This window comes from Plasmodium falciparum, assembly GCF_000002765.6.
Source record: "Plasmodium falciparum 3D7 genome assembly, chromosome: 14".
In the NCBI taxonomy this organism is placed as follows: Eukaryota; Apicomplexa; class Aconoidasida; order Haemosporida; family Plasmodiidae; genus Plasmodium; species Plasmodium falciparum.
Window position 1 is genome coordinate 960,001 of NC_037283.1, and position 17,500 is coordinate 977,500.

A 17,500-nucleotide genomic window follows, 5' to 3' on the forward strand; every position below is an offset into this window, starting at 1 on the left:
GTCATTACTATTATTTTGTTCCTTTTTTAATACAGTATTCACTTCAGTACTCTTCTGTTCATGTTCATGTGTATTTTTTTTCTGTACATTTTTTTCATGTTTATTCTTTTTCCCTTTTTTCTCATTATTATTCATATTTAAAATTTTCTCTTGTCCATTTTGTCCTTCTACATTATCTTCATAAGAATTATTCATCTGTTTCTGATCTTGCTGTGTGAGCATTTTTCTGTCATCACAATTATTATGATCATGATAATTCTCATTATTATTTTTACTGTTGCGTGGTATATTTTTCTTATCATTATTTTTGTATATATCTTTATTCGTTTCGTCCTTCTTTTTTTGTTTATCATTTGTATATAATTCACTTCCCTTTATAACTTCAGGTGATAACTCTTCTTTTTCCTCATTAATATTTTTGTGATGTTTTGTTTTATTGACCTCATTACTAATAACATGATGATCATCCTTTAAGATATTATTATTATTATTATTATTATTACCATTTTGATCGTTCATATTATTTTTTGTCAAGTGTAATTTATTTTTTTTTTGATTCTTATATTGTTGATTTCCCTTATTTTTCTTGATATCATTCATATTATTATTATGTTTATATATTTCTGCTACTTCATTTTGATTATCTAACATTTGGTTATATTCATCATGATATTCATCATAATAAATGTCATCATTTTCTTCTTCGTAATATATATCTTCATTATCATTATCATGATAATGGTCATGATCATGATGATCATGATCATCATCATCATCATCTTCGTAATATACATCATCATCATCACATTCAATTTTATTATGATCATTATTATTATAATACAACATCTCTTCATTAGCGTCATCATAATATAAATTATCTTCATGTTCATCTTCATAATATAATATCTCTTCATTTCTTAATTCTTTCTTTTCATTATTTAATACTGACTGTTTATCCTTATATCTATTTTGTATATTTCGAGTTGATACGTTAGTATGTTCTCCTAATAACTGTGTTTCATTTTTTTTTTTTTTTTTTTCATTCATTTTATTTTGTGTTGTAGTAATATTAGTAGTAGTATTTTCATTTGTAGTATTCAAGTTATAACTAACTTTATTTTTTTTTTTTTTTTTATCATCTTCATTATTTTTCATGTTGTGTTGGCCTGCTTCTCTTACACTTTTTGATTGTAATAATTGTGCTTGTGTTTCTTTATTAACAGGAGCATTATAATAATGAACAAAATCGACATCTACATAATATTGGTACACATTATATTTATGTAAATGTATATTTTGAATAAAATAATAATACACATTTGTATGTTTCGATTTTTTTATTTTCCCATATATATAAATATATATTTCATCATGTAAATTTACAACTTCAATTGAAATAATATGAACTGTACATTCATTTACATCTAAATTTTTATAATATTCATAAATCATATTTCTGGATTCTAATTTTATCATATTGTCACTTTTATGACAACCTTCAATATTAATTTCGTTTAAATTAAAAAATTGATTCCTACATGTATTATTATCCACATCATCATCATCATTATTATTATTATTATTATTATTGTTATTATTATTGTTGTTGTTCTTGTTTTTTATCATTTTTATGTCATCGACATGTGTTTGCTTATCTGTATTATAATTCTCATTATTCATAATGTGAGCACTATTATTATGTACTTTTGTGTTTATTATCTTAGATTCATCATTAAAACTAACCAGAAGTATAGCTTTCTCCGAATAAAAATTGTACATCATCTCTTTTTTTGTATGTAATACATAATAATATTGGTATATAAACATATAAGATATATTATATGCATTTCCATTGGATGAATTCAAATTCTTACAATTTATATCCTTCATATTATTCATATTACATACATCATCCATATGTTCACTTTCATCATTACTAGTATTATTTATATTATTATAATTATAATTATCATCATCTGTATTGTCATATTTTATATTATCATTTTTTATGTCGACATTTTTTATATTCATATTACAATTTTCCATACCTTTCATATAATTACTATTATTGCTTTTGTTGTGTGATCCTCTGCTATCAATTCTTTTATCATCTTTCTTGTTATTATTATAATTATTATTATTATTATTGTTGACGTTGATGTTGTTGATGTTGATGTTGTTGTTGCTGCTGCTGTTCATGGGCATATTATCTCTTTTTTCATATTTCTTATAAGTATCTTCTTTCCTTTCATCTCTTTTGTTTTGCTCCCCACTTTTCTGAATTTTATTTTCATGTTTTTTATTCTTATCACCAGCATGATTTATCATATTGTTTAAAATTGAATCTTTTCTTGTGCCGTTATTATAAACATTTTTGTTATCCTCCATATTGTACAAGTCATCTAGCATGTTGCTGTTCTTATTTTTATTATTATTATTATTATTATTTGATGACATGTGTTCGTTACTACATGGAGCTGTGGTATTATTTTGATTATTACTATTATTCATATCTGCATTAAATTGAGTAATATTAGCATGTGTACTATAATAATTATTATTATGATTACTTATGTTATTATTATTATTATTATTATTATTGTTGTTGTTGTTATATCCCTGTGTTGAGTTAAAATAGGTACTTATTTTCTTTTGCCCTTGATCATTTGAATTAAGTAAGTTATCATGGATTTCTCCATATTTTTGTACATTATGATTATTATAATAACTCTGATAATTATTGTAATGAACATTACTATTTTTAGACATATGTAAATAGCTTTCATTTGTATGATCAACATTATTATAATTCTTATAATTTCGATATACATTATTCATTGCATGTTGATTATTACTAGGATTCCCCATATCTTTACCAAAGTTAAAATAATCTTCATTAGTATTATGTTTCTCTTCATTTTTATTACCAATGTCATTATAAGGTACAACTACATTTTTGTTATAACCTTGATTGTGTTGGTTATAATTAGATACGTGACTAACACTATGATGTATATTACTACTACTACTATTATTATTATTATTATTATTATTATTGGGGTCGTGATATTTATTATATGAACCAGTACCAACATTATTATATTCCTCATCAATATTAACATTATTATAATTATTCATATTTATATCACATGTACTATTCATCTCTTCATTCGGCTTTCCTATATTATTATACATATCTTCATTATAAGTCGACAACACGTTATGTTCTCCATTTTTTAATATAACACTACTTCGTGGATTCGTACTATTTTTCTTTTTACCATAAGGAACATTACCACTGCTATTCAGATGATGATTATTATGATTATTAAGAGTTGTATTTTTTTTATTCTTGTCATTACTATTACAATTCTGTGGGAACACGTTTAAATTTACAGAATTTATATCATCACCCTTTTCATGATGTCCCCCTTGTGTTACATTATTCATATTATGATCATTCATGTTGTGGTTATTCACATTATGATCATTCACATTATGATCATTCACATTATGATCATTCACCTTATGATCATTTACCTTGTGATCATTCACATTGTTTCCTTTCATATTATTGTCAATAACATTATTTTCAATAACATTATTTTCAATAACATAATTTTCATTAACATTATTTTCATTAACATTATTGTTGTTATATTTCGAACTCGAATATTTATTTTTGTAAAAAAACATGTGGAATTTACTTTTACTTTTAGTATAAGGCTTTGAATCCGATTGTTTATTCATTTTGGCTAGCTCTCGAAATATTACTTAATATAAAAATATATAAAGGTAGGAATCAAATATATACATAAACGGATGTATATATTATATTGTGTTTCAAATATTTTTTAAATATATCTTTACGTATATGTTTAAATATATCTTTACGTGTATGTTTAAATATATCTTTACGTATATGTTTAAATATATCTTTATGTATATGTTTAAATATATCTTTATGTATATGTTTAAATATATCTTTATGTATATGTTTAAATATATCTTTATGTATATGTTTAAATATATCTTTATGTATATGTTTAAATATATCTTTACGTACTTTTATTTAAATATACCTTTACGTACTTTTATTTAAATATATCTTTACGTATTTTTATTTAAATATATCTTTACGTGTTTTCTTTTATAATGTAAAAAAAAAAAAAAAAAAAAAAAAATTATTATTATTATACTGTATATGAAAAAAGTTTATAAAGATATATACACCTATTCAATTATTATCACATATATATATTATATATATATATATTTATTTATTTATTATTTTCTTATGATATTAAATTAATTTTATATTACATTACACAGTACTTCTTATAGGCATATACTTAAATATATATATATATATATATATATATATATATATGTATATTTTATTTTATTTTAATTTTTTTTTTTTTTTTAAATAACTATCAATTTTCCTTTATTAGCTTGTATACGTGTCATAAACTTATTTTTAAATATTCTACAATATTATAATATAATATAAAAAAAAATTATATAAAATAAAAAGATAAGGGAATATAAGAATTATATATACTGCAATAAATAAGTAAATAAATATATATTTGTATATATTATATATTTTATATATTATATTTATTATTTATATAATTTCTATTTTATTATATATATATATTTTTTTTTTTTTCCAATTTCAATATTATTACATAATACTTTTATTTTTGATTTTATTATAAGAACAGTATTGTTTTATTTTTTTTTTATTTTTTTTTTTTTTTCTTTAAAAATATATTATATATATATAATAATAATAATAATAATATATATATATAATATATATATATATATATATATATATATATATATGTTATATAAATATAATTATTATATAATTATTATATAATTATTTGTCAAGGGTAAAAAGAAAAAAATGTTATCTATTTTTTTTATGCAATAAAAAAAAATATATATTATCATATAATATAATAATTATACATATTTATTTTTATATGTATAATATAATATAATATATATATTATATGATTAACATAAATAATAGTATGAATATATATTTATTTATTTCTTATAAAATTGTGAAATTTTTTAAAAGCACCAGGGTCATATGGATATAATATAATATAATATAATATAATATATTTATATATTATATAATAAAATAATAATAAAATAATGTATATATAAATATATATTTTATACATATATAATATATATATATATATATATATATATATATATTTTTTTTGTCACATAGATATATATATTATTCATTTATATTACAATAATATTATGTATATATATATATATATATATAATATATATAAAATAATATATGGGTTTATATATTGTATAGGCTCTTTTTTTTTTTTTTTTTTTATATATTTATTATATATAATATATATATATAATATATATATATATTATATTATATATATATATATATATATATAATTTTCTATTCTTTGTTTTTATTTCTTGCTTGTATATATATATAATATAATATTATAATATATATAAAAATATTATTTTAAGTTCCTATCACCCATCCACAAAATTACTATTTATATATTATATATATATATAAAATATAAAAATATAAGAATATAAAAATATACGTTTATGTATCTATATAATAAGTATAAATGTAAAATAAATATTTTTATTTCTTTATGAGAACTAACCTCTTACTTCTTATAATTTATGAATAACAAAAAGTAGAAGAAGAAGAAGAAGGAAAAGAAAGTAAAGCTGTTGTACTATTATATATATTTTATAAATATTATAATATATATATAATATATATATATATATATATATATATATATTTTTTTTTTTTTTTTTTTTTTTTTTTGGCATTTAAAAAAATAAATAAATATAAAAAAAATATATATATATTATATTTTAAAAATATAATATACACGTATCGTTATTTTTTTTTATTTTTACAATATTGTGAATATAGAAAAAATACATCATTATATGTTTATTATATGTAAACATAATATATATATAATATTATATATATATATATATATATATATATATATATATATATATATGATCCTTGTGTGTTTTTTTTTTTTTTTTTTTACAACATTATATAAAATTATCCTTAATATATATATTATATATTATTATTATATTTATACTTTGTGGTCATTAATTATGTGAGCCCTTTATATATTATTCTTTGTTATAAAATAAAAAATATATATATATTTTTTAAAAAAATCTTTTTCTTGTTAATTAATATATATTAAAATTTTCACTTCAAAAACACACGTATTTTTTTCCTTTTTCTTTTTTTATACAAAGGGGGGAACAAAAAAAAAAAAAAAAAAATTAAAATTGTAAAAATGAGAAAATATATAGATATTATAAAATTTAATTATAATTATATATTTATTTTCAACATATTAAGGAAATAAAAAAAAAAAAATATAATACATTATACTATAGATATTTCTTTTTTTTTTTTTATATGAAGAGGAAAAAATAATTATTATACCAAAAAATGTATATTCATTTTTATAAATATTGAATGTTTTATATATATATATATATATATAATATGTATTGAATAAAGAAAAAGAATATATATGGGATTAATTGTCTTTTCATAAATATATAACAGGAATAAGGTTTTAATAATTATCATAAATAATATAATTCTTCTTTCTCATACCTAACATATTATATATATATATATATATATATATATATGTATGTATGTTTAGATTTTCTTCCTTCCTTCATTCGTTCGTTCCTTTTTTTTTTTTTTTTTTTTTTTTTTCTTTTTCCTTTTGATTAATCTTTGATATATAATATGTAATAAAATAATAATAAATCAAAAAAAAAAAAAAAAAAAAAATACAAACATATAAAAGCATATAAAAGCATACATATATATATTAACATATATATATTAACATATATATATTAACATATATATATTAACATATATATATTAACATATATATATTTAATGCATATAATATTATCATTAAATTTTATAATTGTTTTTTTTATTGTTTTTTTTTTTGTTTTTTTTTTTTATTATTATATAACTTATTGTAAAACATAAACGTTCCTTCTTCTTTTCAGGTTGTCACATAATTATAAAAATGTACAACAATTATATATGACTCTTATATTTATGTAAGTTTAATTTTTTCTTTTTTTTTCTTTTTTTCAATTTTAAAAAATAAATTAATAGTTTATAGCATATAATATATTTTTGTGTATATGGTAGGAGGGAAGATTTTTGTTACCATCCTTTTTATAAAAAAAGAAAAAAAAAAAAAAAAAAAAAAAAAATATATATATATATATATATATAACATATAAATAATAATATATATTTTTACATATGTATATATAGAAATATTGTAACTAGGATATCAAAAGTTCTGTTCAAAATTAACATTTTGATATTATATATATAATATAATATAATATAATATAATATATATAATTTCTTATATTTCAGTTTATTTATCTATATATATATATATATATATATATATATTTTATTTTTATTATTTTTTTTTTTTTTGATGGACCTATTTAAAAGAGAAAGCGTAAACTTGAATTTAAATTATGAGATAACATTTTCGTGTTGTATAAAAGATATTTTATATGTTGGAAGTAAAGATGGGATAATATATGAATACGAACTAATAAAAGAAGACCCAAGATGTGATGATATTAAGAAGGAATATATGAAAAATGAAAGGTCACCTAATTATAACAACTTGACGGATTTAAATAGCTTGAAGGGTTCGCTAAAAGTAAAACCTGTCGGAAGTCATTTAATAAAAAAGAACAAGATAATTAATAATATAATAATAGTAGAAGAGAAAGAGAATATATTTATAATGTTAATTTTAGTTGATGATATATTATATTATGGGAAGAATAATAACTTGGAGGTATTAAATATAATATATAAAAATGTATTATTATATACAATAAATGAAAATAACATTAATGAATTGTTAATATATACAAAAAAGAAGAAGTTATATATATATAAATATGAAAATGGGTTATATAAATATTTCAAAGAAATAACTAATCCTTTAAATGATTTGATTTCTTGTTTAGTGTGGATTAATGATTCCTTATTTTTGACAATAAATAAAGAATATTATTTTTTAAATATTAAAAATAATCAAAAAATATTATTATATAGTCATGAATATGAACAAACATATAAAAAAATTACTTTAATTAATATGAATGAAATATTTATTGTTTGTGATTTGAACATTGGTGTTTTTTATGATGTAGATACTTCGATGCCTTCTAGAAAAAATACGATAATATTAAGTCCGAATATAAAACAAATAATATCGTTTCGTTTTTTTTTATTTTGTCTTAATTTTAAGGGTATTATAAATATATATAATATAAAAAACCAACAACATATACAAGAAATCACGTTAAATTATATACCCGATATTGTTATTAATTATACAAATATAACAAAATACTCTACTTTTTTATGCTTATTTAATGATGATGATCAAGATAATGGCGAAAAAATATTATCTACTCAAAAAAATAAAAATAAATGGACATCTTCTGATATAGGTATCAAATTTTATGAAGAAAAAATAAAAAAAAATAGGAATTTATTAAAAATGGAAGATGAAGGAATTTTATCTAAATCGACTATGGAAAATGACTTTTTCTCTGGTTTTTCACCGAAGGGTATATATGATGATGATGATGATAATAATAATAATAATAATAATAATAGTAATATATTATTTAATAAATATTTATATGAGAATAATGAAATGTTAACCAAAAAAAATAGAAACCTATATAATTCATTATATAATAATTTATATTTTATTAATAAAGATTGTTTACAAATTCTTACTTGTTTAGAAATATACCAATATTTGCCACAATGTATAGAACAAGGAAATACAAAAAAAGGTTTTGTATTAATAGATAATTTTGTATGTGAAAGTAAAAAAGAAAAATATGATATTTTTTGTGAATATAATAAAGCATGTGCATATTATTTTTTTAAAAATTTAAATTTCTCCATTTCTTTTATATTTTTTCAAAAAGTAAATATTAATATATTCTTTCTTTTATTTTTTTGGATTGATTACTTACCCTCATCTCATAAAAACATTTTACAAAACATGATAGAGAATAAACGTATTGAAGAAAATATTAATAAACAATTTAAATGTTTTGTTCCTTTCCCATGTAGTATTAAAGAATTAATAGATAGGAATTATGAAAACTATATAAAAGATAAGCCAGATTATTATATATCTAACAACATGTTCGATGATTTTTATAATGAAGATGATGATAATGATAAAAACTCTCTTATCTATTCATCTCTACAAAGAGATATCGAAATAAAGAAACACCTTTTACACACAGCCAACAAATGTCTAGTAAAATTTCTATTAATCAAAAGAGATCATTTTTTACAAAATAAAGACATGTATAAATTATCCTATAAAAAGGAGAATGATGATTCTATCCATGTTAATAATAATATACATATAATAGATGAATTAATAGATACTTTATTAATTAAATTATTAACCATAAATAATTATAATAAACAATTTTTTCATTTTATTATGCAAACAAGCAAATTACATGTTGATTTAGAAGAATGTGTACAATTCTTAAAAAAAGAGGGAAAATTTGTGGAAATTATTTTTTTATATATAAGACTTGGATACTTTGAAGAGGCAATTGAAATATGTTCTTATTTTTTTCATTATTATAATGAAAAGTATAATGTTATTCAATCAACAGCCGATATTGGTGTATATAAATATGAAATAGGGCAAGAAGGAAATAATGAAAAAAAAACAAAAAATGACGATAAAAAAAAAAAAAAAAGTGACGATGAAAAAAAAAAAAAAAGTGACGATGAAAAAAAAAAAAAAAGTGACGATGAAAAAAAAAAAAAAAGTGACGATGAAAAAAAAAAAAAAAGTGACGATAAAAAAAATGACGATGATAATAATAATAATAGTGATAACAATTTTTGCAATAACAATATTTACAATAACAATATTTACAATGATGTACGTAAAAAGGTCGAAGAAAATAATCAATACAGCTTTTTTAATATAAAAGAACTTAATAAAGAAAAATATTTAACCTGGATTAAAATATTTGAGAAAGAAAATGCACATAAAAATAATGTGTTAGATAAAAAAAATAATAATTTTCAATATTCATTAGAAAAAATATATAATATTCTTATTATATTAAATGATCATATACATTTATTAAATGTTCATCAAGAAAAAATAAAGAAATTATTTGAATATGCATTTCCATTTTTAATAAAATATAATGAACATTTCTTTTTCCATTTTTTAAAAAAAAAAAATATTTTAATTTCTCCAGAAGAAATTATAACCATTTTTAAAAAAATGATACAAATAGATAAGAAAAATGATAAAATAAAATATTATTTACAAAAATATATAATACATTATTTAAAACACGATAAATATAATAAAAATATAAATACAACATTAATAGAGTTATATATTAACAATGTACAAACCAAAAATAATAAAACACATTTTCAAAAAAAATTAATAACATTTATGTTATATGAATATCCTATACATATCAATTATCTTACCGGAATTATAAAAAATACATCTTTTTATTTGTTCAAGGTCCTCTTATATGCAAAACTACACCGTCACTAGTAAGGACACAAATATAAATATAAATATAAATATATATATAAATATAAATATATATATAAATATAAATATATATATAAATATATATATAAATATATATATGTATGTATAATTACACATATATATTAATATATATATATATATATATTTATATATATAATACATATTAATACATATGCTTATTTTCCTTTTGTTGTTTCTTTTCTCTTTAGCGAAAGCCTTCAAATCCTTGCTGACCAAAACTTGAGGGTGTGCGAAAAATACTGCCTTTACCACAACTTCATATTAAAAAAAGAAGTGTCCAAAATTAAAGAAGAGAAGTACCAAGAGTTATACAACGGGATTTATAATAATGATAAAAATATATATTATAATATATTCCAAAAGTTTATAGACCGTCAAATCAATTCCGCAGAAAAAAAAAATTGGAACAAGACAGTGAATAATAAAACCAAAAACACAGGATTTATTAAATATATATTGAATGAATATCACAAATATATATATTTTAGTATGAATAAAAATATACCCTCAAAATTTTTATTCCATAAAAAAAATGAAACATTGAACAAGGCGTATGTACAAGAAATGGACCAAAGAAATATAATAAAAAAAAACAAAAAAATTGCTCAAGAAAATAAAAACATACTAGTACAAAATGAATATGATTATATGTTACATTTGATTAAAGATCACCAAGAAGACGAAGAAGTGGATAATGAAAATGATCAACTTGATGATGATATTTTAAATTATTATGAAACGTGTTCAGATGAATCAGGTGAATGTTATACGAGTGATATTATATGTGATGCAACAATTTCAAGCGATGATCATAAAAATTATGATAACAAAAGTGACATGATTACAAGTGATAATAGTACAAGTAGTAATAATAAAACAAAAAAGATTATAAAAACAAGCGCACAAGATAAATTATTAAAAGGGAAACATCGAAATAAAGACCCAGATCCATTAGCTCATTTTCATGTGTATAATAATTGTAAAAAAAATACAGGAGGACTATTTTTTTTACTTATTAAAGTATATCTAGATAAATATTATAATGAAGAAATGAATTTAATGAAAAAAAAACAATATAAAAATAATATTCTTTATATATTAAATAAATATGCAAATCATAACGATTTAGATAATATATACATTTTTAATATAATACCAAAATATTGGAATATATCAGAAATATCACAATTTATTAATTTTAATTTAAAAAAAAAAAGAAATACACACATGAACCTACAAATATATCATAATTTAATTAAGAGTAATTATCTGAATGTCTCCTACGAAAAAATTAAAAAAAAAGAGCAAAAAATAATCATAAAGGATAAAATGTAAAAAATTTATCGCAAAAGAAAACATTTCACTCGTTCTCATATTCTAACAAATAGGGATTTGTACATATATATATTATTATATATATATATATATATATTTTTTTTTTATTTTTTTTTTTTTTTTTACAGATTTTGTAAGGTGTGTAACAATCCCATTTTAGAAAAAAGTTTTGCTTTTTTCTCAGAGAATATAACGGTTCATATACATTGCATTGAGAAATACGATGAGTAGAATTAATCACATCAGCGAAAAATTTAATATATATATATATTAATATATATATGTGATTATATATATATATATTCATTTTATTTTTTTGTTCAACTTTTTTAATGTTACGTACACATAAATAATAATTACCTAACATGACTTGTCATTATTTATATATATGTAAATTATTATTTCACTACATTCTTGTTTTTGTAATATATATATATATATATATATATATATATATACTTTAAAAACTTAACAACATTTTATTGTTTATTTTTATAAAATAATTAATACTTTCTTAAAATAATAAAAATGACGTCCATAATAATCAACATACGGAAGAAAATAATTATAAATTATAAATATATCATCTTCAATTCCTATTTTGCCCTTTAAATAATACATTTAAATCAATATAATATATACATATATATATAATATATTATACGTATGCATATTTTCTTTTCTTTTCTTTTTTTTTGTATCAGATATAAAATTTATCTTCACTTCAAAAGATGCAGAAGAACGAAAGTTAAATAATTTTTTTTTATTCATCATATACAAAAAAAAAAAAAAAAAAAAAAGACAAAAAGAAAAGAAATATAAAACATTAAAATGCTTATTATTTTTCTTCTTCTTTTTATCTATAACCATATATTAATTGTATAAAATATTTATTCATGTTTTAAGAAAATTAAACCCTACATATCAATCACCATATATATAAATATAATTATATATATGTTTATACATATATATATATATATATATATATATAATATATTTATTATAAGGGGCTATAAAATATGATATGAAATGATATTTATATTTTTTTTTTTTTTTTTTTTTTTTTTTCAGATACTATAATAATCATCAATAATTTTCAGACGTAAATTACCCACATATTATTTATTCAGTCATCATTAAAAAAAAAAAAAAAAAAAAATAATAATAATAATAATACATATCATATTATTATATCACAATTTTATATCTTAAACGAATAAACAATAATTATCTAATATAAGAATAGTATTTTTTTTTTTTTTTATTCGTTCATAATAAGCATACAAATCTTCTCCCCTTTTTTTTTTTTTTTTTTAGTTTACCCTATATGTTCATATTATATATATACATATATATATTTAAATAATTATATATTCTTTAATAATAAATTATAAGTCTTGTTTATAATAATATATACATATATGTAATATAAATGGTATATATTTTTATTTTAATTAATATTAAAAAAAAAAAAAAAAAAAAAAAAAAAATATATACATATATAAATATATATATAAATTTTTCTTTTTCTCTTTTGGTAAAAATAAGAAATCAAATAAATATATTATACATAATATATATATATATATATATATATATATATATAATATATATAATACACCCTGTCCATTTAAAAAAAAAAAAAAAATTATTTTTTTTTTTTATTTTTTTTTTTTTTTTTGGGTTCTACATCTGTATATAAACACACAACAAAAATGCTTACTATTTATTTATATGGGGTAATGGTTTGTTGTTATCCTTTTATATCCTTATTGTAATTTTTCGACATATAAAGCCAACTAAAAAAAAAAAAAAAGGAAAAAGAAAAAATATATATAAACAAATAAATAATAAAAATAAAAATATATATATATATATATATATTTATTCCTTTTTTCACAAATATTTATAATATAAACGATTTTTTCAGGAGCGTTATAATTATTCTCAAATTATTTTTCAAATCAGGTCTGTTTTTCTCATCATTAAAAATCTTTTATATGTTGTTGATTAAACGCCCATGTGTTTTAATATACATATAAGTTTATATATATATTAATGTATATAACAGGGGCACATACATATATATACACATATACACATATACACATATACACATATACACATATACACATATACACATATATATATATATATATATATATATATATATATATATACATTCCATTTTCTTTATTTATTTTTTACCTTTTCCTTGACTCTTTTTTTTCTAAGTTTGGCGTTAAGCTTCTTAGGTTTTTCATGCTTAGATACAAATTTTTTAACATTCTTTGTATCCTTTGATTCTTTTTCTGGATTCTGCCTAATTTTTTCATGTGCATTTAAATACATTTGCTCGATATCATCAGCTCCTATATTATTTTTTAAATAATCATTGAAATGGGTTTTGTATTTGTCATTATCTTCTTCTTGTAATGTTTTCATATATTCAGCTACATGGATACCTAAAATATTTTTTCTTAACTGCTCAGGGTTGAATTCATTTTTGGAACCTGGAAATCTATTATTTCCATGAGGAATATTCAAACCACCATCACAAGCTCCTTTCAATGCAGCAAATACACGATTTCCTGTTGTTGTTCTTGTTATCCCGACATCTAAAAATGCTTTTATTGGTTTTCTTCCTTCCTCATCTTCTTTATCTTCATTATTTTCTATTTCTCCTGTTACTTTCTCAACACCTAAGAATTGAGTATCTAAATTTAAAGATTTTAAAAAACGACGTGCACACAATAAACCGGTGGCATAAGCAGCTGCATAATTCTTTAATCCAACAGGGATACCGTATCTTATCAATTCTTTTGACTTTGCTTCTGCTAATATTTTATCTCCTTCAATATGTGCACAAGCTATTTGGCATATTACCTGACTATTTGTTTTACGAACAACAAAACGAAGCTTTTGAGCATTATACTTATTCTTGTCTTGTAATATTAAAGCTTTCCTAGCCCTGTAGTCGGTTTTTCCCTCTACAATGTTGAAAAAAAAAAAATATATATATATATATATATATATATTCAACAAATCATACCATATGAAGGTATAATATATCAACACAGCATTATTAAATATATAAGAGAATTATAAAAAAATAAAAAAAAAAAGATAACAATTTTAACAATTTTAACAATAATTTTGGTTGTTCCAATGTCAGGTGAGTCGGCAACTTAAAAAAAAATGCTTAACTCGTTTTATCATTGCATAAACATTTTTTTTTAGCCTCTAATAAAAACATCCTCATAACATTTTTACATCATGAATTATTGTTAACATTTATTAAGGCATAAATATAAAAAAAAAAAAAAAAAAAAAAAAAAAAACATATACATATATATATATATTTTTATCTTTTTAATTTTCCCATACCTCTTCTTCTTCTATATTTCACTTGGTATCTTTTAAAGTATGCTTTATTTTTAACAACCTTTACATATGCCATTTTTTAACTTACAGTATATTTTTTCTTTTCCTTTTTTTTTTTTTTATATATATAAACTCTTTGAAAAAAAAATTATAATATAATAAGCTGATATATATATATATATATATATATAAATATATATATATATATTTTTTTTTTTTATTTACAAAAAAAGGTAAACTTCTTTGTAATTATATAAAATAATAAATCATTACCTAATAATAATTATTATTATGATATTTAAAAAAAAAAAAAAAAAAAAAAGAGTCAAAAATGGAAATATTTTACATATATTTATATATATTTAAATTATTATATTATTTTATTAAATGGATAAATGTAATAATATATTTTACTACATATAAATAACAATATATATAAATATAAATATATATATATTATTTATAATATTAATAAAAAAAAAAAAAAAAAATTTCCTTTTCAACGTCAAAATATATATTTCAAATAAAAATAACCTTTAGAAAAAAATATAAAAAATATATATATAATATAATATATATGAAACAAATAATTAAATATAATTTTTTTTTTTAACATCTATAAAAGGGGAAAAATTAATAGGGAAGAAAAAAAAAATTTCTGTATGATATTAATAAATATATATATATATAATATAATATATATATGATAAAATTATATTAATATAAATCAATCGATTTTTTTTTTTTTTAAAACACAAATATTATACATATAATAATATATACATATATAATATATATATATATTATAATAATTCTTAAGGTAATAAATGGATAATGGATTATTTTATACAAAAATAATACATACATATATATATTATATATTATATATATATATATATATATAATATAATTATGCTATATAAAATATATCTTAAATATATACCACTTGGTATGTGATTTTTATATATATAATTAATATGTATCGGCTTATGAATATTATATTATATATATATATATATATATATAATATAATTAATATATATTATCACATATAAAAAATATGCTTTACTTTTTTTATATGCACTTTGCTTACTTTTAATACCCGCTTGTTTATTTTTTATATTATTATTATTAATAACAAAAAGAAAAAATCATGAATCTATAAAAATAATATATTAATATATATATAATATTATATTTAGAAAGAAAAAAGGATTTAAATTGAAAAAGAGAGACACCTTTTTTTTTATTGGTTAATCAGAAAAATATAAATTATTATATTATTGTGTAACTACTATTTATATATAAAATATATTATATGTTATATTAATATATATATATATATATTATATATATTGAAAAAAAGAAAAAGCTGTAACTACGCATATTATTATATATACATATTATTATATATATATATATAATACATATAATTAATTATTGCCATATCTTTAGCCCGTAATATTTTTTAAAATACCTTATCCTTAAATATATATATAAATAAATGTTACGTATATATTCCTATCCCTTATTATGTATCACCGCTTGAATCACTTATATATAATATTATATATATATATATATAATATATATATATAATTATATTTATTTAAGTGAATGTATTTATTCGCTTATAAATATATAATAATCAATACATACATATATATATATATATTAAGCAAAATATATAAGTTTTATTTTATATGTATATTTTAATTAAAATTTTATATATTTATATATGAAAGAAATATTATAATAATAAGAAGTATATTATATATATACATAATATATTTTATAATTTATATATTATATATTATTATATACATACATATTTTATAATAAATATTTAAGGGTATAATATATATATATATATATATATAACATAATATATATGTTTATTAATTGAACACAAGATTAAATATATTGTATAGGCACTTCTTAAGGAAAAGGAGAAGAAAATATCTTGATAAGTGATTTTATAAAAAAAAAAAAAAAAAAAAAATTATTATCATATTTTTATAAATTATATGCAA

General features: G+C 17.9%; 3 protein-coding genes and 4 non-coding genes across 7 annotated transcripts in view; 1 reads left to right on the forward strand and 6 right to left on the reverse strand.

The window, feature by feature from the left end:
* The window catches only part of PF3D7_1423700 (conserved Plasmodium protein, unknown function), a gene marked incomplete at both ends in the record, with an annotated part of 4,677 nt that extends 927 nt beyond the window's left edge, over positions 1–3,750 (reverse strand). Inside the window, one exon of the mRNA XM_001348366.1 lies at positions 1–3,750. This exon is cut by the window's left edge and continues 927 nt beyond it. Within this exon, the coding sequence (XP_001348402.1) occupies positions 1–3,750 (3,750 nt within the window).
* A 3,812-nt stretch (positions 3,751–7,562) lies between these two features.
* On the forward strand, positions 7,563–12,311 carry PF3D7_1423800 (vacuolar protein sorting-associated protein 3, putative; the record flags this gene model as incomplete). The annotated part of the gene is made up of 3 exons (XM_001348367.2): positions 7,563–10,723; positions 10,934–12,076; positions 12,209–12,311. 3 exons carry the CDS (start codon positions 7,563–7,565, stop codon positions 12,309–12,311), a joined length of 4,407 nt encoding a protein of 1,468 aa, XP_001348403.2.
* Positions 12,312–12,774: 463 nt separating this feature from the next.
* Positions 12,775–12,860, reverse strand: PF3D7_1423900. Its single transcript, XR_002966685.1, has one exon. It is a non-coding gene; the product is annotated as a small nucleolar RNA snoR23 (small nucleolar RNA).
* Positions 12,861–13,146: 286 nt separating this feature from the next.
* PF3D7_1424000 lies at positions 13,147–13,225 on the reverse strand. Its single transcript, XR_002966686.1, has one exon. It is a non-coding gene; the product is annotated as a small nucleolar RNA snoR24 (small nucleolar RNA).
* Positions 13,226–13,852: 627 nt separating this feature from the next.
* PF3D7_1424100 (60S ribosomal protein L5, putative) lies at positions 13,853–15,543 on the reverse strand (the record flags this gene model as incomplete). The annotated part of the gene is made up of 3 exons (XM_001348368.1): positions 13,853–13,882; positions 14,292–15,073; positions 15,471–15,543. 3 exons carry the CDS (start codon positions 15,541–15,543, stop codon positions 13,853–13,855), a joined length of 885 nt encoding a protein of 294 aa, XP_001348404.1.
* Positions 14,006–14,074, reverse strand: PF3D7_1424200. Its single transcript, XR_002966687.1, has one exon. It is a non-coding gene; the product is annotated as a small nucleolar RNA snoR25 (small nucleolar RNA).
* PF3D7_1424300 lies at positions 15,241–15,336 on the reverse strand. The gene has a single exon (XR_002966688.1). It is a non-coding gene; the product is annotated as a small nucleolar RNA snoR26 (small nucleolar RNA).
* Positions 15,544–17,500: the final 1,957 nt, after the last annotated feature.